The sequence below is a fragment of the Gavialis gangeticus genome, unplaced genomic scaffold, assembly GCF_001723915.1.
Source record: "Gavialis gangeticus isolate Ggan-Ray unplaced genomic scaffold, GavGan_comp1, whole genome shotgun sequence".
Classification (NCBI taxonomy): domain Eukaryota; kingdom Metazoa; phylum Chordata; order Crocodylia; family Gavialidae; genus Gavialis; species Gavialis gangeticus.
In genome coordinates, this window is record NW_017729032.1 from 207878449 (window position 1) to 207900421 (window position 21973).

Consider the following 21973-nt stretch of genomic DNA (forward strand, 5'->3'; position numbering starts at 1 on the left):
CTTAAAAGTTTTAATAAATACATCTTTTAACAAACATAGAATGTGTCTATTTAACCTTTGCATTCAATCTGTATCAATGCTCCTTTACAGAAACTCTGTATTTTTTTGCATCTTATAATGTTCCCTAGAAACATGTTCTCTCTCAGAAGGAGAGAAACTGTCAGATGAAAAAAAAACTATGTTAAGAAAACACAAACAACTGCACTTTCAGGATAACATGTGCCATGACATTTCCTTTGACACCACATCCCAGATTACTTTTACCATACACACACACGTGCATGCATGCAATGAACATGGACCACCAGCCTCTCTCTGAGCATGTTTCTGGTGCTCTGATTAAAGGCCTGATGCTGTACTAAGCTGTCTTCAGGAAGATCCTTATGTCTGCATGCACCCCACTAGTATTTGTGAGGTAGGTGCCTGCACTGAAATTGTTGTGAGGTCAGGGTCAAAGTCAGCCTATTTTTGTTCAACCCTCAAAAATTAATGCTAAAGCTTCCATTACCAGTGAGACAAGATATTATCCTTTGCTACCCCAGAGTGGCCTAGACAAGCAATAAAACAGCAAACATGTAGTTTGTCCACCCAGTTTATAATAGCATTAGAGACCCTTGTAGGAAATGCTGAGCTCTAATAAGCTCAGACAATCCCAATCGAGCAATAATATCTAGCCAGAGGTCAGTAGAGGCACCCAACTTAGTACTTAGGTGTACGTTTCATTATGTTACACATAAAATAGCTGAATGTTGCCTTTGGGATCCTACTGTACAGGATTAAGTTAGTGATGAAGTTAAACCATAGCAATATGGTCTGGCTCTGGTATTATTCTGTTGAACAGTTTCAGAATATTGAATAGCAGTGAATTGTAGCCAGCTGGAAAATCCACATATAGTATTAGGATCTTGTCTCTTAAGAGATGACATGAAGGAAACTTTGATCACTAATGTTTTGTTAACAATACTGGCAGAGTCCACTGCTGGAGTAGCTGAAGAGCTTATTTTCTTCACGCTCTGTTCTCAGATCTCTTTGTTTTTTGATCAAAAATGCAGTTTAAATGTTTAATTGAAATATCCTATCCAAATGAATCCAAAGGCACTTGGTATTTCTTTCTGGCTCAGTTAAGGCATACTTGTAGCAGCTTCCCAAAGCTTCTGTCTCTTTCCAGTTCATAAAACAGTCAACATGCTGAGGTATTGATGCATGTGCAAAAAAGAAGAAAAAACTTCATCAGAAATTCACTAGTTAATTTCTAAATCGTCTTCTGGCAAGAGTACAAAATCCTTCATGAAAACAATCTCTTAAATATTGAATAAGTTATTCTGAAAAGTCTTTGAGGGAGGAGTTCTGATCACTCGCACAGACCTTATTCCAAGTCCAAGATATCATTGCTTAGTGTTCTTTAAACCTGTGAAAGCACAGCAAGCAAAACAGAAGAGCTTAATAACTTCCACATCCTGTATGCATTCTTTGTTATATACCTTTTCTATTCCATGCCTCGTCTTCTTATAATTATGGAGGGAGGACTGTACCTTATTTTACTTACACAAGTGTAAAAGGAATTCAGTTCCACTGATTTAGTGGAATTTCTCCAAATGTACATTAGTTTAGACTCAGAATAACCCTTTTTATCCAGAGGTCTTGTGGAATGAAAAAGTATAATTTGCTACTATTAAAAACTTTCAAAGAACTTAGTCTACCAGCTCAAGGGTAAAAAACTGAGATGGATCTGTCTTTTGAAGAAAGCTGTCACGTGCCATTTAGGAGTCTAATGTTCCCTGCTAGTTTTATTAAAAAAAAAAAAAAAAAAAAAAAAAAAAAAAAAAAAAAAAAATCGATAGAGAAAAAATCATCATGATTAAAAAAAGGCAGTGGTGTTGCTATTTGGGGGCAAAAGGTAGGTTGGGATACATGAACATAAGCAATCCATTATTTCTGGAATAAGAGGGAAGCAAGCTAAAAACAAACATAGTAAAATATTTAATGATCATTAAACACCAGTAATACTTACAAGGTATGATCCATTCTACATCCGAGCTCCTTCCGTATAAGACGGACTAAGAACTGCATAAAAATAAACCCGCATTAAAACTCTGCCTAGGTGCACCACGGAGTTATGTTTCAGTGTAAAATGCACACTGTCATTCTTACATTTACATTTAATATGCTATTGCAGTTTGCACAACTAAAAACCCCATTGTACTTATGGATAATTAGTATATCACTGGAAAATGATTTTGCACCATTAATGGCAAGGTGATGCATACAAGCCTGCTGGTACGGGTCAGGCTTAGAACCGATACATTTCAAAACAGAACAGATTTACAAAAATCCTCCTTTTTGACAAAATTGGAAAATGAAAAAGCTAGCTGTTGTTTCCCGGCCACACACTATTTTTCTCCCCCATTCCCTCCTCTGCCTCTTCCCGACTTTGTCTGTGGCAAAGTGAAAAAAAGAACTTCAGCAAACCAAACCACAAGGTAAGGAAAGAAAACAACAAAAACCAAACCCAAAGATGGCAAAGACTTTTTAATTAACATGTCAAACAACCTGCTGTTGTTCTTCTAAGCCTGGGATAAGAAATCCCTTGGAAATCCTCAGTGAAGTTCCCCATTTGTAGCATGAATCATTTTAAAGTGCTGGTACGGTTCACAAAAAACCAGCAGAGGGAGTCCAAGACTTAAATTAAAATGGTAGTGTATCAACAGTGCTCCAAGATTCACATTTCTGGGCATGATTGAGCAAAACTGTTTGGTATGAGAATAGCTTGACTTGTATGACAATTTGCACCAGTAAAATTTCCAGGTACTTTGGTGTTTTCAGAACCAGGTCCTTTATAGTTTCTGCCTTCTGAACAGTGATTTGTATACACAACATGGGCATGCACACCCACGCTAAGAGCCAAATGCAAACTTTCATGATCTCTGGCTGTTACTCAGGTGATCTGGTTATAAGCAAGTTTAAAAAAGTGACATCTGATTTACAAAGGTGTGGGCGGACATCAGCTGCCCAAGTGCTGCAGGGCTTTAATGGATTTTGAGGGTCTAATCTACTCAGGGGACATTTGGAAAAAGAGTTGCATCTTAACTACAAAGGCTGAAGAGCTTTACTGGCAAGAGGGAGAAAAAACAAACCAGTAAGTATGAGCAACAGGATTTATCAGGCTGACAGGGAAATTACCTAGTAGACAGGAGGAATTCCTGCAGCACCAGTAATGGCTCTGTAAACAACTTTTTATAGTGCTTTATAACACACACATTTACTTGACAAAGCATGGCAGTTAGGAAGCAGCAGTTTCATTCTGCCTTAGAAAGTCACACTTATCTCCTCCACCTGTCCATGGCACAGGACAGTTAAAAGGGAAGGCAAATCTTTCAGCGTACAATAAAAGTAGGTTTTAGGTCACAATAGAGTATTCATAGGAGCTCCTGTCAGTTATTAACTAGCATATCCATTTTATTGATTTGATCTCCAGAGGTCTCCGTGGGACAACTTTATAATGTGGGTTAAGATAAAACAATCCTCAGAGGAGGAACCTGCATTTCCTTGGATACCACTGAAGTCATTTAACTCTTCCAAGGTATCTGGTTCTGTCATTGAGCAGCTCAGACCGGAGGGGCCAGGCTGAATGGAGTCTCACACTGCTGACCCCTAAGGGAATCCCTTCTATTGAGGATTCACAAAGGGTTAGTAAGTGAAAGTTCACTGGACCTCTGTGTAGTAGGTCAGCATTGTTGCTCCAGCACTCTGGCAGAGCAGGAAACAGAGTCATAAAGATAAAACACCTAGGAGCTTTGTGGCAAAACCTGAAACAGAACCTACAAGTCAAGTTCTGCAGATGTAATATCACTGATTTAAATGGAGCTACACGCCAGCAAGTCATTTGTTCCCAGATCTCTTGACACCTTGTTTTGTGCTTTACAGAATGGAAGGCAAAGTAAGGGAAATCAGAGCAGACCCTACTCCTCTGATCATCCCATCCACTACCTTTTTCTTAAGTCAAATAATGGAAAGAAGTGCTGAAAGCAAGGCACAACTGGACAGTGTGTGGTTAGCTCTTGAGTTTCCTTACCCTGACAGTATGGATGCTGAGGCAATGCAGTAAACATTTGCTACTACTTCAGCAAATTGGCTTTGCTGCTTCAGTGTTACTTGTAACAAAGTAAATCAAAAGAATTCTTCTCTAGATCAAACCGAGTGGTCCTCCCAGATTTATATGTGAATTTTTGCTTGCAATACTGTTCACTAAAACTCCTCTAAAGAGCTGTTATATACACACATCATCCAGAAACCGAAGTGTACTAAAGACAAACTATGCTTTTGAATTAAAATTTAAGAGGATTCCGAAATTGTCATCTTTACACTTCAGTTGTAAAAAATCCTCTGCATTTGAATAAAAACAGTCCTCTGAAATGGATTCAGCAAATGGCATTAAATTGAGGAAATGAGCATTTTCATACAAATAGCTTGATACAAAGTAATCTAACATAGACAGTGACTCACCAGTAAGGCACATGCATCTGCCACCATAAGCATGTAAAATACATTGTTCCAGCCAGAAGGAGAAATGAGACCAGCTAACAAAGGTCCTAGAGCAGCACCTGCAATACAGGATGGGTATACTAGCTTGTTAAAACTGATGTGATATAAAAAAGTTACTACTAGATATTCTACATTTAGGTATTTTATTCATTTTCTGTCCTGGCTTCTCTAGAAAGCAAATCCCATATTGACATCTATTTGTAGGAGGATGCGTGAAGGGTAGATAAGTTATTATACAGTATGGCTTCATACTGTTCCTATGACGGGACAGTTTTTTGCTGCCCTAAGACTTGAATAGCTGGCTAAGGTATACAGGTGTCTGCAGACATGTAGGGATGCTGCTCTGACGCACTATAATTACAACGCGTCAGAGCAGACTTAATTAATCGAGTCTGTCTGGAGTGTGCTAATTAGCGTGCCTCCAACAGCCTCCACATCTTGTGTATTCAGCATCCCCACCTTTCAAAATGATGGCAGGGGTATTTTAACTAAAGCTTATCAAATGAACTTTAGTTAAAGTGCCCCTGCTGGCATTTTGAAGTGGTGGGACACTGAATACACAAGACACTCTTAGAGCCGTGTTAATCAAAACACTGCCCCCCCAACCCTCAGAGCAAGTGTAAAGATGCCCTATATGGAAGGATTCCCCATAGCAGGAGGAATTCCCAGGTGGTGCAGGTTCACCATGTTGACTCCAACACCATCCCCACCCAACTATTGCTATAACCAAGACATCAATGATCTTTCAAGGCTAAGACAGTTCCTTGACAGCTGGCATACACTGGGCCAGGTACCAGTCTGTGGCCAGGTCTGCCCCATATTTAAGGCATCATAAAGAATGCTTAAGGCTGCCTTTGCACAGCTCCCCACTTGCAAAGCTGGAGTGGGCAAGGTGGAAAGGATGCAGCTTGACACACAGTCCACGTGAATCTTGTAGCCTGGTTGCTTTAGAAAAAGCCTTTCTACTTGTATAACCTGAACATTTCTGATCCCCATGTCACTGGGACAAGTGCTGGGTTCCATAATTCTGCTGGTGTAGTCCCTTTTCAGAGCTGATCCACCCTCTTATACAGCTCCTAGGTCTTTTGGTTAACCTCTGCAGTCACTGTAACCTCCTATAGTCAAGACCAATAGCTTCAGAACACCGACTTACCTACAGAACCAGTTCCATCGATGATAGCTGTCACTGTGGACAGGGCCCTTGCATTCCCTTTCAGACTTTTGTGGGTGCCCTGCAGTGACAAATAATCAGTATGTAACCATTTACACCTGCTTTATGTTCTTACAATGACAAAGTAAACATTAGCATTTACTTCAGGAAGCAGCCTTAAATAATTAGGGCAAGACCTTTTTATCATTGGTTACACCACCCCTATGACCCATCTCTACTGTTTATACTCTTCTCATTTATCTTAAGCACATTCCTTATTATATATAACTGTCTGTGCTGCTTACACATGGTACGTGCAGAACAGAAAGCATTTCCCACTGGTGATTTGCTCAGAAGCTACAAGGTTATTGCAACCATTGTTCCCCTGGTCAAGAAGGCACTGTGGAACAGAAAGAAGTCACAAGCTGGACATGCAACACTAACAAAGCTACAGCACTGGAATAATTTAAAAAGCCCATTTAGAGGATTACAGAGCCAAAGGCATTAAGAGGAAGTGGTTGTAAAGGCCACTTTATATACTCTATTACTAAATCAGCATTGCAAAGTGAGGCTAACAATGACAGGAATAATTTTATAACAAGGCACAAATGGAACCTGGATGGTTCAGATGGCTGGTAATAGGACAGGGACCTTTTCGTTTCCAGGGGACTATGTAGAATTCTGTTTAGGTTACCAGTGGCCTGAAGTCTCATTCGTAACAGAGGGCTGTTTGGCAATATGTGAGAAAAATCAATTCAGTCCAGCTGCCGGAACACAGGTATCCACATCACCAGATCCTGCATCCTAGTTAATAGCCTCTTTGAAATGACTGACAACTGAATGGATATGAAGGGTAAACTTCCTTCTCAAGCTTAAAGATGGTTTGTTTAGAATAGATCACCAAAGAGGCCAGGGGTAGATTTTAAGTTCTGCTGCCTGTCCTGTATCTACAGGGCTATATACATTCAGAATATTTCAAAACCATAATTTGTACATATCATAAAAAAGCAACATTGAAGACAAGATACCAGGGTGAGGTTTTCATGGAGGATTTATTACGTCTCAGCCTGTGAGACCTTGTGTGGTATATGCAGTAGGAATGGTGGGGCATAGGCTGACTTGGATAAAGTACAAGGGTGGATGGAGGCAGATATAAGCGTTGGAGCCAGGCATGGTGCTCCAAGCCCTGGGATGAACACCACAAGCTCATTTTACACCCTCTTTCCCTTATTCTCAAGGGTGCAATTAAAATAGGTAAGCTACGGGTGGGGCATGTGCTTTTCTCATTCATGCTGGGTGGTGACCTCCCAGATCCACTTTTTGGTTTCTGCTACTAAGCCAGGATAATCTGCAGGCCAGGGCCACTCATGAGCATTAATATAGGATGGAGTTTACTGATGCTCCCTGTCCTGTACATTGCTCCTTGCCTTCTACTTAAGCACATGCTGACACTGTGGAGGATCAATCCCTCACTGCTTATTTATTAGTCTTCCTAGCAGTGATTCTCAACCAGTGTGATGCAGCACGAGTGCCATGAGATCTGTTTAAGGGTCCCATACACCATTAGTGTGGTTAGGTGTACAAATGCTTACATACCATTCACGAGATGAACCCAAGGATTTCAAATAGAAACACGGAGTTAAAAACATTCTGACCTGTTGCGGTGTTCCTGAGCTCTTTGCAATAGAACTGCTCTATTATTATTTTTTTTTGTAGTAAAAAATAAGCAAAAGCTAAGACCTGGCATTTTCCAAGCTGTGTCTTAAGTCTAACAAGGTTGGGAACCACTGTTTCATAGAAACCAGTTTTCCCCACATCATGCAGGCACATGAATGGAGCTGCCGGCTAACCATGAAACAAAGAGCAAACTCACCAAGTCAGCCGAGACTGCGGTTGTAATCAGTGCATAGGGGCCATTCACTAGGGCTCCGCTGATGAGTAGCATGACTGTAGGGAGTCAGGGAAAGAATACTGAATAAATCTGAGTGTTCTGGAAATCAATGCTAACTATGGCAATGTGTAAGGATTTAAACTCAGAGCACTCAGTGTAAATTACATTTACTGAAGGAATATATAGTAATTATGAGATTATGACTAATAGCATGTACAATTCTGATTCAGAACCTTTAAGAAGGCTTCTAAGAAAGCAAGGGTAAAGTTGTTCATCTACTAATGGATAGATTTAAGCACAAAGAGGGGACTTCTCCAAGCACAGCTATAAAAAAAAGATTCTTGCCCATCCCCAAACCCTCATTTGTTACAGAAGGTAAGCAAGGAGCATCCCTGGATCTGCTGGTGTAGTGCTTAACAAAATGGAGCCCTAACACTTTGCAAAGGCTTTGGGTACCTTGGCCACAAAAGTACAACTCTGCCAGCACTGACACTTCAACACCTTTTTTTTGTAATTCATAGGAGACCTCCAACAAATTCTGTATAGTCAAGCAGAAGGCAAGGCAGGGTGGTACCTTAGAGACTAACTTATTCAGAGAGGCATGAGCTTTCACAGGCAACAACCTACTTTGCCAGATTCTATGATTTTATGCATATTTAAGCTATGTTCTAAATTGAGTCCCTTTTAAAAGACACGAGTGGCATATGGTATGACGTACAAGGGTCTATTTAACCATCTCTGACATTTGACAAAAGGAACATAGCAGACCTTTGCCAAGTATTAGGTGTTCACTAAAGGGTGTCCGTCATGCCCCCTTTCACTCATTTCCCCACTACACCAAGGACAACAAAAAGTCCTTCTTCAGATATGTGGAAGGCAAAAAAAGAATAAAGATAGGATTGGGCCCCTGGATCAAACTAGGCAGTTGACATCTGACACTCAAGAAAAGGCCAATCTCCTAAATGACTTTTTCACATCAGGTTTTCACCCTTCCAAGGGGATCGCACTGTCAGAAAGGACACAAACCAGCCTGGGAGCGGGGGCCGGGCCCACAATTGATGTGGATCAGGTGAAGGAACACCTTGAGAATCTAGACAGTCACAATTCACGGGCCCTGGCAGAATGCACCTGAGAGTCAAGGAGCTGGCAGACATCATTGCATGCCCCCCCACCCCCCGCAAAGATATTTGAAAATTCATGGCACTCGGACGAAGTCCTAGAAGACTGGAAAAGGGCCACCGTGGTCCCTATCTTCAAGAAAGGGAGGAGGGATGACTCAGGGAATTATAGACCAATCAGTTTGACATCCTTCCTTGAAAAAATCCTAGAGAAAATTGTCAGGGGATCCATCAACACCAGACTAACAGAAGACAAGCTTCTGAAGGCCAGCCAACACGGCTTTGTTGTGACTGACAGGTCTTGCCTGACCAATGTCATCTCCTTCTATGACCAGGTGACATGAGTCCTGGACAAGGGAGATGACGTGGATGTTATATATCTGGATTTCAAGAAAGCCTTTGACCTAGTTCCCCACAATGTCCTTATGGCTAAGCTAGGGAACTGTGGCCTTGATCATCTTATGGTCCAATGGTTAGGTAACTGGCTATGGGGTTGGACCCAAAGAGTACTAGTTGATGGGACCAAATCAGTGTGGCACAGGGTGAGGAGCGGAGTCCCTCAAGGCTCGGTACTTGGGCTGGTAGTCTTTAACACCTTCATTAACGATCTGGAGTCAGGAGTCAGATGCAAACTGGCAAAGTTCACGGATGACACCAAATTATGGAGGAGGGCAGTCACACCACAAGACAGGCTGGGGATAAAGGCTGACTTGGACACGCTCTCAAGGTGGGATGACCAAAACCAGATGGCCTTCAATGTTGAGAAGAGTAAGGTGCTTCACCTCGGTAGGAAGAACCCTCAGCACACTTATAGGCTCAGCAGTGCTACACCTGCTAGCACCATGACTGAAAGAGACTTGGGGGTCCTGATTGACCACAAGATGAATATGAGTCACCAATGCGATCCTGTGGCTGGCAAAACAAACCAAACTCTGGCGTGCATCTCAAGCAAAACCAGGGAGGTCATCCTCTTACTGTACTCAGCCATGGTGAGGCCAGAGGTGAAGTACTGCATCTAGTTTTGGAATCCCCCACTTCAAGAGGGATGTGAAAAAGCTTGAGACAGCCACTTGTATAATTCAAGGCCTGCAGGGCAGGCCATATGAGGAGAGGCTGAGGGATTTGGGACTCTTCAGTCTGGAGAAGAGAAGGCTCAGGGGGGACTTGGTGGCAGCCTCCAATTACATAAGAGGGGTATATCAGAACCTGTTCACCAGAGCCAAGGTTACTGCAGTTTTTTTTCCCTGTGGCCTCCCATGGAAGTACTGAAATGCTTTCACCTAACCTTTCTCTGGGTGGCTTATGTCTATTAACACTAGGAAACACATATCCAACTGACTTAAATGCAAGCATTCAGCACCTCTCAAAAGCCAGGTCATTATCATCTACCTCAGAAATACCAATCTGAATGGAATTGAAGTAAAAAAGATAAATTGAATTAAGAACAGGCAAAAAATAATTTAAATACTCACCTATGGTGGCCTCGAGGCCCATTTTACTGACTGCAGAGAACATGTACAACTAGTGGGTATGAAAGAGCAAACAGCAGCAGTTAGAACAGCAGATTCAGGCTTGACTGATCTTTTACTTTTCCTAACACAAATCAGGAGTAACTTCAATGATGCTGAACAATAGGCAGTTGAGACTCCGTAGTCTTCACAGAACTGCAGGTTTTCATAAGACACTTCAAAATCACACTGAGAAAGCCAGTTGTCTGTTATACCAAGTTATTAGGTTTGTTATTCTGGCTGCTTCATTTTCCCATGCATCCCCTATCATATAAAACTCTCAAAGACAAGAGATAGCTGATGTGATCAACTGTTTTAACCAGCCAGGTTGCTCACTTCAGCATAAGACACAATACTGTTGATATTCATACAGTTCAGTCTATGCTAAAAAGCACGCACTGCCTGTCTGCAGCAGACAGCTTTCAAACATTAGCTCAGGGATTTTAATGATTTGGTGGTTGTTTTAAATAAAATAAAAGAAAAGAAGGTAAACTGCCAGGCACTGTCTGATTATGAGCTGCAAAACTGAATAATAGGAGTTCGGTAAAAAGATAGCTGAAAGTGATAATTTTTCATGGAGTCCTGAAATAGACATTGTACCATTTTTTAAAGTTAAAGCCTTCCCAACCCTCTGTATTTGCTCTTGCTGGAGTGACTTTTTTAGAAGCTCTTGAGAACAGGAGCTTTTAGTGGAAATGCTGATAGAACTAAAACCACAGCTGCACAAAAGACGACAAGAGTATAATAAAGAGGACATCATCTCTTACTGTGGGTGCGGCTAGGAATAACATCATGCCACAGGTCGAAGCCCTTTTTTCTAATCTATCTGAAATGATGCCTGCCAAAATTCCACCTGAGAGAGAGACGTTACAGAGCAAGAATTTTATTCACCAAACTTGAACAAAGCTTATGAAGTACTTGCCTAAAATCAGGGCAAATCATTTAAAAGTAGACTTATATACCAATGGAGTAGAGGAATGAAAACACAGTTCATATTAGTAGCAGTCTTAATATTATGTATGCCAAAATTAATCAAGTATATTAGCTTCATTGCTCTTTTTTTGTTTTGTTTTTTATTCTGAGACCTTCTAAACACCCACAAGGATATAAAGGGAGGAAGCACTTAGATGTCATTATATTGATAGTCAGGGATGAGAATTAGATTTCACTGTGGCATCAGGAACCCATCTGTATCCAATCAGCCTCTTGTAATGCACAAATAATGAAGGCCTCCACCTCTTTTGGAGGAGGAATATATCAGGTCTCACACCAGAATCCTCCATATCCCATCCAATTTCAAATGTAGGATCCAGAGCATAATCCACTACATATGTTAAGCTACAAACTACTTGCTAAGTTACATCAGAAGTTGCCTAGTGTCAGCTTTCAGTTTAATACTGGATACAGGCTTGACTATCTAGAAGGGAGCAGAGCAGGAATTCAGTCTTCTCTTATTGCCTTGCTCACCTCTTCCCCCCACCCAGCCCCTCCGCCATTTGTCCGAAACCATCTATTGACTCTTTGTTTATGCATATTAGGTGTTCTCTTGGAAATGGACCCTCTTTATGCCATGTGTGTACAGTGCCTAACACTGTGGCACCCTCATCCATGACTAGAGCACCTAGGTGTTACTGCAATGCAGAAAGATGGGTTCATTAGTTTCTGATCCAAAACAAAATAAAACTCAGGAAATGGCAGCCTGTGTCAAGGGAAGAAGAGACCCAGGGCTCAATGTCCTAGCCAGCATGTCCTCCAGATACAAAAGCTTTTGAAGAGCTCTCTCCTATTTCATTTGGCCCCATCATTACTGTAATAATTACTCCATCACTGATCCCCTTTTACTGTCATTCTTCTATGTTCCCAGATCATCCAGCTCTACTGCCCTCAACACCCTACCCCTTTCCTTCCAAAGGAAACCTAAGCCCAAGCATATTTCCTGGCTGTATTTGCCCTGCTCATCCATAATGTACCTTGTCCAGCTCTACAATTACTTCTGAGGCTTTGATTTGCACCTTAGCAAGATCCATGCTTAGACTACTGGACAAAAATCACTTTCCTTTCTTCAGTGCCATGCATATGGGTTTTCAGTTGTGTGTGTGTTGGGGGGTGGGGGAGAGTAAAACTTCACCTACAGAGAGCCCAAAAGGTGAGGAATAGTGCAGATGAAATTCCAGGCCAGGCTGGAGCCATGGCTGCTAAACCTTCCCATCACATGAACAGCATGATGGAGCCACTGGCCTGCATAACTCTGGATCCAGCCACACCTCCTCAGCTCACCCCTGTTGCTGTCTTCTGCTGAACTGGCAGAGGCCCCTTAGGTGACAAGTTAGACGTGCAGAGGAAACCCAGAGGTCAGACTACTTGAGCATCTCCAAAGTGGAACTGAATGGAAGCCCTCATTCCACTGACTTGTACCACCTTTATGCTGACTGAGAAGGTCCTTAGCAAGAAATACAAACATACCATATTTTTTCACATACAACATTTTTTCTCCCCTGGAAAAAAACAGCTGCTGGAAACTGAGTGCACAGAATACACAAGAAATACAGTAAGAGCATTTTGTGCCTTACAAGGCAAAAGCACAAGAATCTGCATGTACCTCACAGGGCACAGAACAATGAACAGGCTCCATCACTGCTGCTACTCTGTAATTTACTGCAAGAAAGAACTTTTTTCTTTATTCTGCCTGCATACTTTATTCTGGGACACATTGTATGTGAGAAAATACAGCAGCAGAGTATTATAGTAACGGAATCTTTAATTTATCATTATCTCCTCAAACTCTAGATTTTAAACACAAAGGCCTGAAGCTGACAACAATGCTTCTTAGAGGTTAAAGGAAAAATCTAGTCTCTGCACCTTTCCAACTGTGGAAGGCCTCCAGCAGCAGAACTGGCATCATTCTAATAAGCAAGTGCAAGCATAGGACAGCTGTCTGCAGAGGAAGGGATGAGGTGACAAAAAGGACAGGACAGGACTATGGGGTGGCACCAGAGCAGTCTAAGAGCAGGTCTATAGTATGTCCTGGGTGCCCATGTGTATGTGCCAAATCCAAAAATACAGTGGTGAAGCACTACATTTATAGATATATTACATACACAAAATATTATATTGTTACATTAATCAGAAACACTATTTTAAAACATTAGCCTGTGAGAGTATGTATGCATGTGCATGTGCACACACACCACTCCATTTCCAGGTTTTTTGCATGCGAGTGGGAATGAAAGGGCAAGTAATGATGCTCAAAAGTAGCTCTCCCCGAGATTGCCAGAGACATGGTGCAGACACCCCAGGACACTTGGACCTTACAATCTTCCTTGTACAGGACTCACACAAGAGGCTGTGGATTCATTCTTCCAGCCCACGTACTGAGGCTGGGGAGGTGGCAAATGGATTTTGCTCTGAGGGTCCAGTTCTACTTAGATTCATATTTTGCCATTATTTTTCAGTGGACCAAGACCAAAGCCTGATTTCATAGTGAAAAAGTAAAATCTAGTAGTTGTGTGCTACACATTGTCTTAGATGAGTCAGATTTAAAATCAAAAGTTAACTTACCAAAGATTCCCCCCACATCAAACAGTGTAGAAAGATCCCCAGCTCTTTTGGCATCAAGGTGCTCTAAGAAGAAAAGCAGAATACAGCTGATCAAAACTGCTGTTCTCACTGTATTCAAAAGGACAGATAAATTCCACTATCAACACATAACACTCCAAAAGCCAAACATTTGCAGTAATGAGTCTAGCTATATCTCTCCCTGTAAGTGTGCACATTACATGGCTTTTTCTTTCACATCACCACTCACTTATAAAAGACTACTAAATCATTTTTTTGTTATAAACTGTAATACTGTATCTAATGTAATCTGAACTGACTGCTTTCACAAAGTCCATTAGCACAGAAGTACTTGTAACATGGAGGACAGGCTATGCCTCCTGGAGACATTCCACCTGATTCTCTGTTGGCAGCTGCTGGTGGTATAAATCAGTGGTTCTCAACCTTTTTCCTTCTGGGACCCATTTGCAAAGATCCATGGCCTGTCCCGACCCACAGACCCTGCTGGTGCCTGACCCGCAGTCCCTTGCTTCCTGGGGCCATGGTGTCCCTCACTCCCGACCCACAGTCCTGTCCCCTCTTCCTGCTTGGGCCAGAGCCTGGCAGATGCGGTGGCATCTGGGCTCACGTAGGCAGCAGTGAAGCAAGTCCGGCCCTGGCATGGGCTGGAAGCAGGAGGTGGCGAGGCCTGTGCCACCCCAACCTGCCTTGGGCTAGGCCAGCCAGGTCATAGCCCCTCCTGCCTCCTGAGCAGCATCTCCCAACTGCCCTGGCCCTGCGAGCATGGGCACTGGCCCCAGTGCTGCCAGCCCAGCCACTCAGCTCTCCGCTACTCCTTTCCCTGCACTGGAAGGAGCAGGCGTCTTCCCACCACCCCTCTACCCTGCTGCAGCTTGCAATCCTTTAAAATATTCTTGCCACCCACTTTTGGGTCATGATCCACAGGCTGAGAAACGCTGGTATGAATGATAGTCACAGCCTCTTTATGTGGCAGCAGATTTTAAAAGCCATAAGATAGGCACTGGAAAATAAACTTCTTGGGCAAGAAGCACTCTTAATATTGCTCAGCAAGCAAATAAACAATATAGCAGCATCTCCCAGTCTTTGGGCTGCTTCAGGATATAAAAGCATTATTTTATATGTATTATTACTACAGTGTTTTTTAATGGAATATTCTGACTTAGAGCCAAAGCCACATCACTAAGACTTGAAACTTTCAGGGATAAACTATATTCATATTTTTGTAGTGGTTATTTCATATCACTTGGTACTTGTCACTGGGTGCATCTGCACAAGATGCTATGCTACCATAGTGATGAGCTATCGTGACATAGTTCATTGCTACGGCAATGTAGTGTCGGCAGGCATGAACTGTGATGCTGCTGCTACTATACGAGTGGTTACCGTGCAGTCATTTAGTACTTGCTTTAGCTACTTGTAAACTAAAAGCAAGTACTAAATGACTGCACAGTAACTACCAGTACTGCACAGTCCCGGCACTGCACAGGTCTTTTCCAATCCAACCCTACTACACACTACCTTGTTGCTACTGCACAGTAACGGTAGCATCAAGATTTGTGCCTGCTGATGCTATGTCACTGTAGTGACGAGCTATGTCACTTCAGCTCATCACTATGGCATCTTAGCATCTTGTACAGACATGCCCAGTGACATGTACCAAGTGATAGGAAATAACCACTGCAAAAATATGAATATAGTTTATCCCTGGAAGTTACAAATCTAAGTGATGTAGCTTTGTCTCCAAGTGTCAAAATATTTCATTAAAAAATACTGTAATACTAAGTGACTGCAGTAACAACGTGGCCACTGAGGTGTACAATTAATGTGCCAGCTGAGGTATACACTTAACTGCAGTCTTTAAATTGTCCTACTGCATTAGCAACCCTGGCAATATGTTTATTCTTATTTAATCAAGTTCACCAAACTGAAGAACAATTTTTAATCAAACATTTGTTTCCTTTACATTGATACTTACCTACATTTGTGATATAGAGGGGAAGCCAGAAAAGGAAAGTGTAACTGACCAATTTAGCAAATAACAAACACAAGGAAAATTCTATGACTCCCTACAAGAAGAAAAAGAAGCAAGGTTAGTACCTAAACAGTCATTGTTGCTTTTCTTGGTTTATATGCTAAACAACAGAGTACAAAATCTCTAGGTGGCATCTTAAACCTCTCTCTCAGCAATTCCTTAGGGGATTCTTGCTCTAGGAGCATGAAACGTATGCTCAAAGCAGACTGCAGTATTCCACTTGTGTCTCTTTCTCAGTAACTCTCCAAAATTAACCACAGAGAGAATGTTAATAGCAAAAGACAGTGTTCATAACCACTTTAGAAAGCCCCTAATTTTATTCATACATCTTCTTGGATATACCAAGATAGGTATTTGTATTGCAGTAGCTTAAGGGTGTCCCCCCATTGACCTAAACAGCCAGTATGCTACATGGTCTCACATGGGGTCAGCAAAGCCAAACCGAGACAAATTTAGGTTTCACCTTCCCCAAAGTCCCATGTTAACACCAGAGATTTTGGTGAAGTGTGGTCTCTAGATAAAAATCAGCGAGTTCACAACCCCTTACAAATTGGAGGATTATTTTACCCCATTCCATCTACTGATAATTATGTGTAAGACTTAGCTATTACTGTACAGATGATGTGCATTTTACCACTAAATAACCTATTCCAGTTTCTTCTCCCTACACTGTTTGCCTTTCTCTGACTCTTGTATGAAATTTCTGATCCATCCTTGGAGATTTTTAAGATCCAGCAAGACAAAGCCCTGACTGGGATGATATTGTTGGGGATGGTCCTGCCTTGAGCAGTGTGTTAGACTAGATGTCCTCCTGAGGTCCCTTCCAGCCCTCATTTTCTATGATTTCATTAGTCTGCCACAGTGCTACTCCCACAGGGATCATTATGTGCTGTTGGACTAACACACATACCAATACCTACTTTGCTCCATCTAACATACTATTCTTTTTCACAAGTTAGTGCCAAATGAAGTGCATGAGAGGTATCAAGATTCAAGAAGTCAGTAGCAGCAGATTTTAGGCATTTTAACCTATTATCTAAAGATCAAAAACTGTCCCCCACATTCACACTGACCCCAAAATATCTCCACTAGGACTTCATTTAAATTTGTGTGGGCTCAGAGAGATTGCTCTTGAATTGAAATAAACTTCACTTCTTTCTTTTCAGATTGCTGTGTAAAAAAATTGAGCTGCATGACACTTCTCAATGTAAACCATAAAAGAACACTCTAACATTAAGAGTTTTTGAAAATGACAATTATCATAATGTATGAGACTTTGGGTGAAGCCATCTTCTGAAGAGACAATGCCACTTTTGACAATAGTCCAAATTATATTGTGCTGTAGAAAAGCACAATCAAACGCGTTTTGGAGAGTGGTGGTTTGCCTGGACCAGGACTGAATACAACCCACTGCTTTTATGGAAACTGTTAATAGGCAACTTGGAAGGTGTTTCATTCATATTTTAGCTACTATAAAATTCGAAGTGAAATTGTTGAACTTGTAGTTTGAATGCCTCATACCCTTACTGGGCCAGGTTCCTCATCCAAACTACATGTCCCACAATACACCATGGTCCTAGGACTCCACTGATGTACTGTGACAGGTCAGTCATAGGAGACTGCAGTGGATCATATCAGACATAATTCACCTTTGGAGGCCTGGCACATAGAAGAGCATGAAAGCACAAGGAATGCACTGAGGCCTGACAGCAGGCAGATGCAGAAACAACTGAAAATATTCTGATTTTGCCTGATAAACTGCCATACACACCTTCAGGTGGAACCAGTCGCCATTAAAACCATTTTGTTTAGAGTTTTTCATCAAAAAGGAAAAAAAAAGAGTTTTATGACAGAAGTTGGTCATTTTCATAAGGACAAGTTTAATCCCTGTGGAAGCTACGTTTTCAGTTGCAAACACATTTTAGCAGAAAATTCTTCATCAGCTCTACTTAGAATTAGTCTCTTACCCTAGATTTCAAGGAGAAAAGGGGCATTATGTGCCTGTTAGAAAACAGGCTCCAAGCGCTTCATTTTTCCCCGAGTTGCTGCTTCTATCCCACACCTGTCCCCGACAACTCACAGTTCATTACCTGACCTGTCACTTATCTTCCGTCACATGTTGGTACAGCTTCACACACTTAATAATGTCAACAAACTTCTGTGCCAATTCTGTACTGTGCAAGTGCATGTTTTACAAGTTCAAATCACCCAGGAGCAAGCTGAATTTGCATGTTGGTTTTTTTTGGCTGTACGAAAATTATAAGCTATAATCAATGTATTTTTGCAGTGTTCACCTTGAAGCTGAAGGTATTCCCTTTCTGTATTCAGTCCACCTCTGATAACAACTCCCACTTTGTCACACCAAAGCACTAGGATTCTCAACATTCAAACAAATCTTAAGGCACCTCAATAGTATACCAGTTTCTAGATAGGACAACCAGTCTCATCCATTCTCCATTTCAAAAAAATGAATTCTGTAAGCCAAAAGCCAAGTCTCTGTGGAATAAGAACAATTCCTGTACTTACAGGTATTCGCAAGGCACCAAGGAAGCTTATAGGTGATGTTCCATTTCTATTTTCTTCACTGACTGGCATGTTAATGTTTAATGACGCTGCACAGTTTTCATTGTCAGAAAGTAACTGCTGCATCTCTGGAGCCTGCAATTTCCCCCATCATCAGCACACCCAAAAGACAAAAATTAACATGCATGTTTTAAACCACCAAGGTATTAGAGTGTCTTCATTTTTACTTGTACAGGAAACAATACGTGGATTTTGAAATCCCTTCTACTTGAAAGGTTATGCAATATTGTCAGTAACCATTATTGTTTAAGGCTGCTTTTACTTATGAAATCAAGTCACTACCTGCATTGTGAGTTTATTTCAAGCGAAACAGTTACACATCAGCATTTACCTTGCATAGAACTGTAAATTCCAATCTACTTCACTTATAATTCAAAGGTGCAAGCCAAATTTGAATGCTGGGTGGTTGAACTACTGCAACTGACAACTTCTTGCAGTTGTGCATTATATTGTACGTTATCTGGATTCCATGTACATGTTAAACTTGTTTTCCAGAATTTTTGTTCCTTGTATCTTCAAATTCAACAGTATAAAGAGGCCTGTATAAAGTGTACCTAGTTTTAAGAGTCTCACAAGTTAATTTTGTTTCTCACCTCATTTTCAGTCCTAATCCTTCATGCAGTTTCACCTTTGAATGAGCAGAACTTAAAACCTTTGTTGAAGAACTGGATTCTAATTGCTTTCCTTACACTGAGCAGTACGTGGCTCTACAATCCACTGACTTTGGCAGGACTACTTAAAAAGTAAAAGACTACTTAATATGAGTAGGAAATTCCAGTCTAGCTTTGGGGGTGTGAAGTCACTGATTTCACCTAGAGACCACATTTCACTAAAATCTCTGGTGCTAACATTATGGGACTCTGGGGAAGCTGAAACCCGAATTCGAGTTTCAGGACTCGCATCTATTTCTGAAGACAGAAGTGTTGATTTTAAAACTGTCAGTGGATATCAGTACTACCTTTGCCAAATGGTAAAAATAAAATATAGGATTGGTTCCCGTTGAAACTTACAGTTCTACCAGGAACTTGGGAATCAGAAGGGAAAGATTCTGATTAACATTAAAACAAAGCGGCATGGAAGCAGAAATTACAGATGAACACATTTGGATATTTTATCAAATGATTTTAAGTCTTCTCAACAGTCAACAGTTGATTCAGCTTTAATTTTGAGTAACCATAACTTCTTTGATGCTTCATAATTATTTTGACATTTGCAATTCAAACCAGCAATCCCAACCACAAATCAAAACCAAAAACAGGTCACGTCTCTCCCAGCTTTGTGTGGGCAAACTTCCCATTGATTTCAGTGTGAGTTTTGCTTGACTGAAGATGAAGGAAACCCCCCCAGGATTTGTAAACACAATAAGCCCAGCTGGAATGGGCTGAGTAAATGCTGCTCATTTCTCAAACAATAATTTTAAATACATAAAAACACAGAGATTAGAATTTCGAAGTGGAATTACCAGCACACACATAAGTAGCTTATTTTAGAAATTCATGTCGGAGATATTCATCAATAATATGGGATTCAGTGCTGGACGTGGCTGGATGAAGAAAAAAGCAATTTGGCCTTGACAGGGATAATGCTGTTTAGCTTTGTCCTCTTGTCAGAAGGAGTAACTAGACATATGGTACACTTCTGAGCTACGGGGAAGGATTCATTATTGCTCAATTCCATATAATTTAGGAAGCCAACCTGACATGACAGGCAACACAGGGAGGTATTCAGGTCATACACCTAGAATACAGCTTGCTTTCAATCATCACTTGCACTCAGTACTTACTTTCTTTTTATAGTATGTAGAATGGTCAGCTAAGAATCAGAAAGAGCTGTCAGCCTGCCATGCTAGAAATCGGCCAGTTCAAAACTGCTGAACATCTGCTGTTTGTGCAGGCACAAAAGTTAAACAGTGATAATCAGCTCAACATAGCTGAAAGATGCCCACTGTAAAAATAAGCAATCACACTCAATTCTCCTTTAACAGGAGCAAGATTACCACTTCTTGGTCAGAGGGGAAAGTGTGGGGTCATAAAAGCAAGAGCAGTAGATACCTTTAAGACTTGCTATTTCCTTGTATTCCAGACAAGTACAGCCCAGAGAAGGGGTATGCTATCTGATAAGGTATGGTGGCGAGGGCTCCCATGCTACCTTGTCAGTGCCCCTCTCATGTTCACAAAGAAGTCCCTCTCAGGGTAGGCAGATAGAGTCTCTGCTAGTTCAGTTGATTTAGTCTCTCTGCAGAGACTGTACAGTGAGGGTTATTAGTGAAAGTTGCAACTAGTGGTGGAACAGCAATTTACAGCCACTAAGTTGGAAGTTTTATTTAGCGTTTTTGTGCTCACGAATTGTCCAACAGCCCCCCTCCCAACAACAAACAAACAAAGAAAAAAACCCACCAAAAACCCCCCAGCCACCGACACACACGTTTTCATCCATTGTTTAAAAAGTATTCACTGATTAGCGCTGGCAAATCATTTCTGGGCCATAGATTGTACTCAAGTAGTTTGTTGTGGACACTGAATAAATCTAGGTGAGTGGTTTGGTTAGTTTGACTGAACACAAAGATAATGGAGGACAGCTGGTCAAAATTTGGTGCGGAAAGTTTTAATGACTACATGCTCAGTTTAGTCATAAAAGATTTCAAAATGTCCACCGCAAGGAGTGACGCAACAAAAGCGTTAGATTCAAACCAACATTTGTAAATGATTTTTTTAAACTTAAAAACAGGATTCCTATGCATAAACTCCAACTGATTAAAATTCAGTTTCTTCTCTTGGATATTCCTTCAAATGAATTCACTTGCCACATAAATAGCAGGGTGAACACAATGGAAGTACATGAGCTTGGACTTTTTTTTGCAAGAAAGGGAGACTGAACGCCCTCTATTTCAAACAGACTGCATCATCACCCTTCTGCTTACAAAGCTGCTTGAAGCCAACTCAAGTTTAACAGTTTTTTGAACATACAAAAAAGTGGTTAACACAGTCCAAAGCAAGTATCACTGTGTAAACACTGTGGATTTCAGGGCTCACTTTCTGCTGGTCAGTTGGCAAATGCTGTGTCCTAATTTGGTAAACTATGCTCATTCCCAACTAGTAGACATTCAGTTTACATGCTATGGTCCTACCCAAATCCCTTCACCTAATATCCAGCATTACCTCTGGACAGGTTCAGGTGTAGCACAATTCACTAGGCCAACATAAATCCCGTCTGCTGCTCAGTAAGGGTCTGAGCCATGCTCTTAGAAATCAATGGATAGACTCCTATTGGCTTTAGTGACTTTGAACCATGAAGAAAATTGATTAATATGAGTGGGGGAAACAGCTTCTCTTTTACTTGCTGATTTAAAAAGAAAAATCAATTAACTTCTCTCAGGATCAGTGTATTTGATAAACAAAAAGATCTAAAGAGAAAGGTAGAGTTGTGTTCTGTTTCTGTGTGCCCTGTGCTGTGTAGCACATTACTCTGTTCAGCAGTTTTATTTCCCTAATGAAATTATTATTGTAAAATGGGTCACAGATACAAATTTTTCACCTAAAATTCTCCTAAAAAGGGGGAATTTTCAATGCAGGC

At 41.2% G+C, this 21973-nt stretch overlaps 1 protein-coding gene across 3 annotated transcripts in view; it reads right to left on the reverse strand.

Moving 5' to 3' along the window:
• Positions 1 to 642: 642 nt before the first annotated feature.
• Positions 643 to 21973, reverse strand: part of SLC37A1 (solute carrier family 37 member 1) — a 46296-nt gene continuing 24965 nt past the window's right edge. For all 3 annotated transcript variants that reach the window (XM_019525357.1, XM_019525355.1, XM_019525356.1), the window contains 10 exons: positions 18344 to 18475; positions 15761 to 15851; positions 13768 to 13830; positions 10977 to 11062; positions 10174 to 10222; positions 7566 to 7639; positions 5696 to 5774; positions 4504 to 4601; positions 2012 to 2064; positions 643 to 1408 (listed from right to left, as the gene is read on the reverse strand). In XM_019525357.1, the coding sequence (XP_019380902.1) occupies positions 1393 to 1408; positions 2012 to 2064; positions 4504 to 4601; positions 5696 to 5774; positions 7566 to 7639; positions 10174 to 10222; positions 10977 to 11062; positions 13768 to 13830; positions 15761 to 15851; positions 18344 to 18475 (741 nt within the window). In that variant the 3' untranslated portion in view covers positions 643 to 1392. The remainder of the gene's footprint in view (positions 1409 to 2011; positions 2065 to 4503; positions 4602 to 5695; positions 5775 to 7565; positions 7640 to 10173; positions 10223 to 10976; positions 11063 to 13767; positions 13831 to 15760; positions 15852 to 18343; positions 18476 to 21973) is intronic.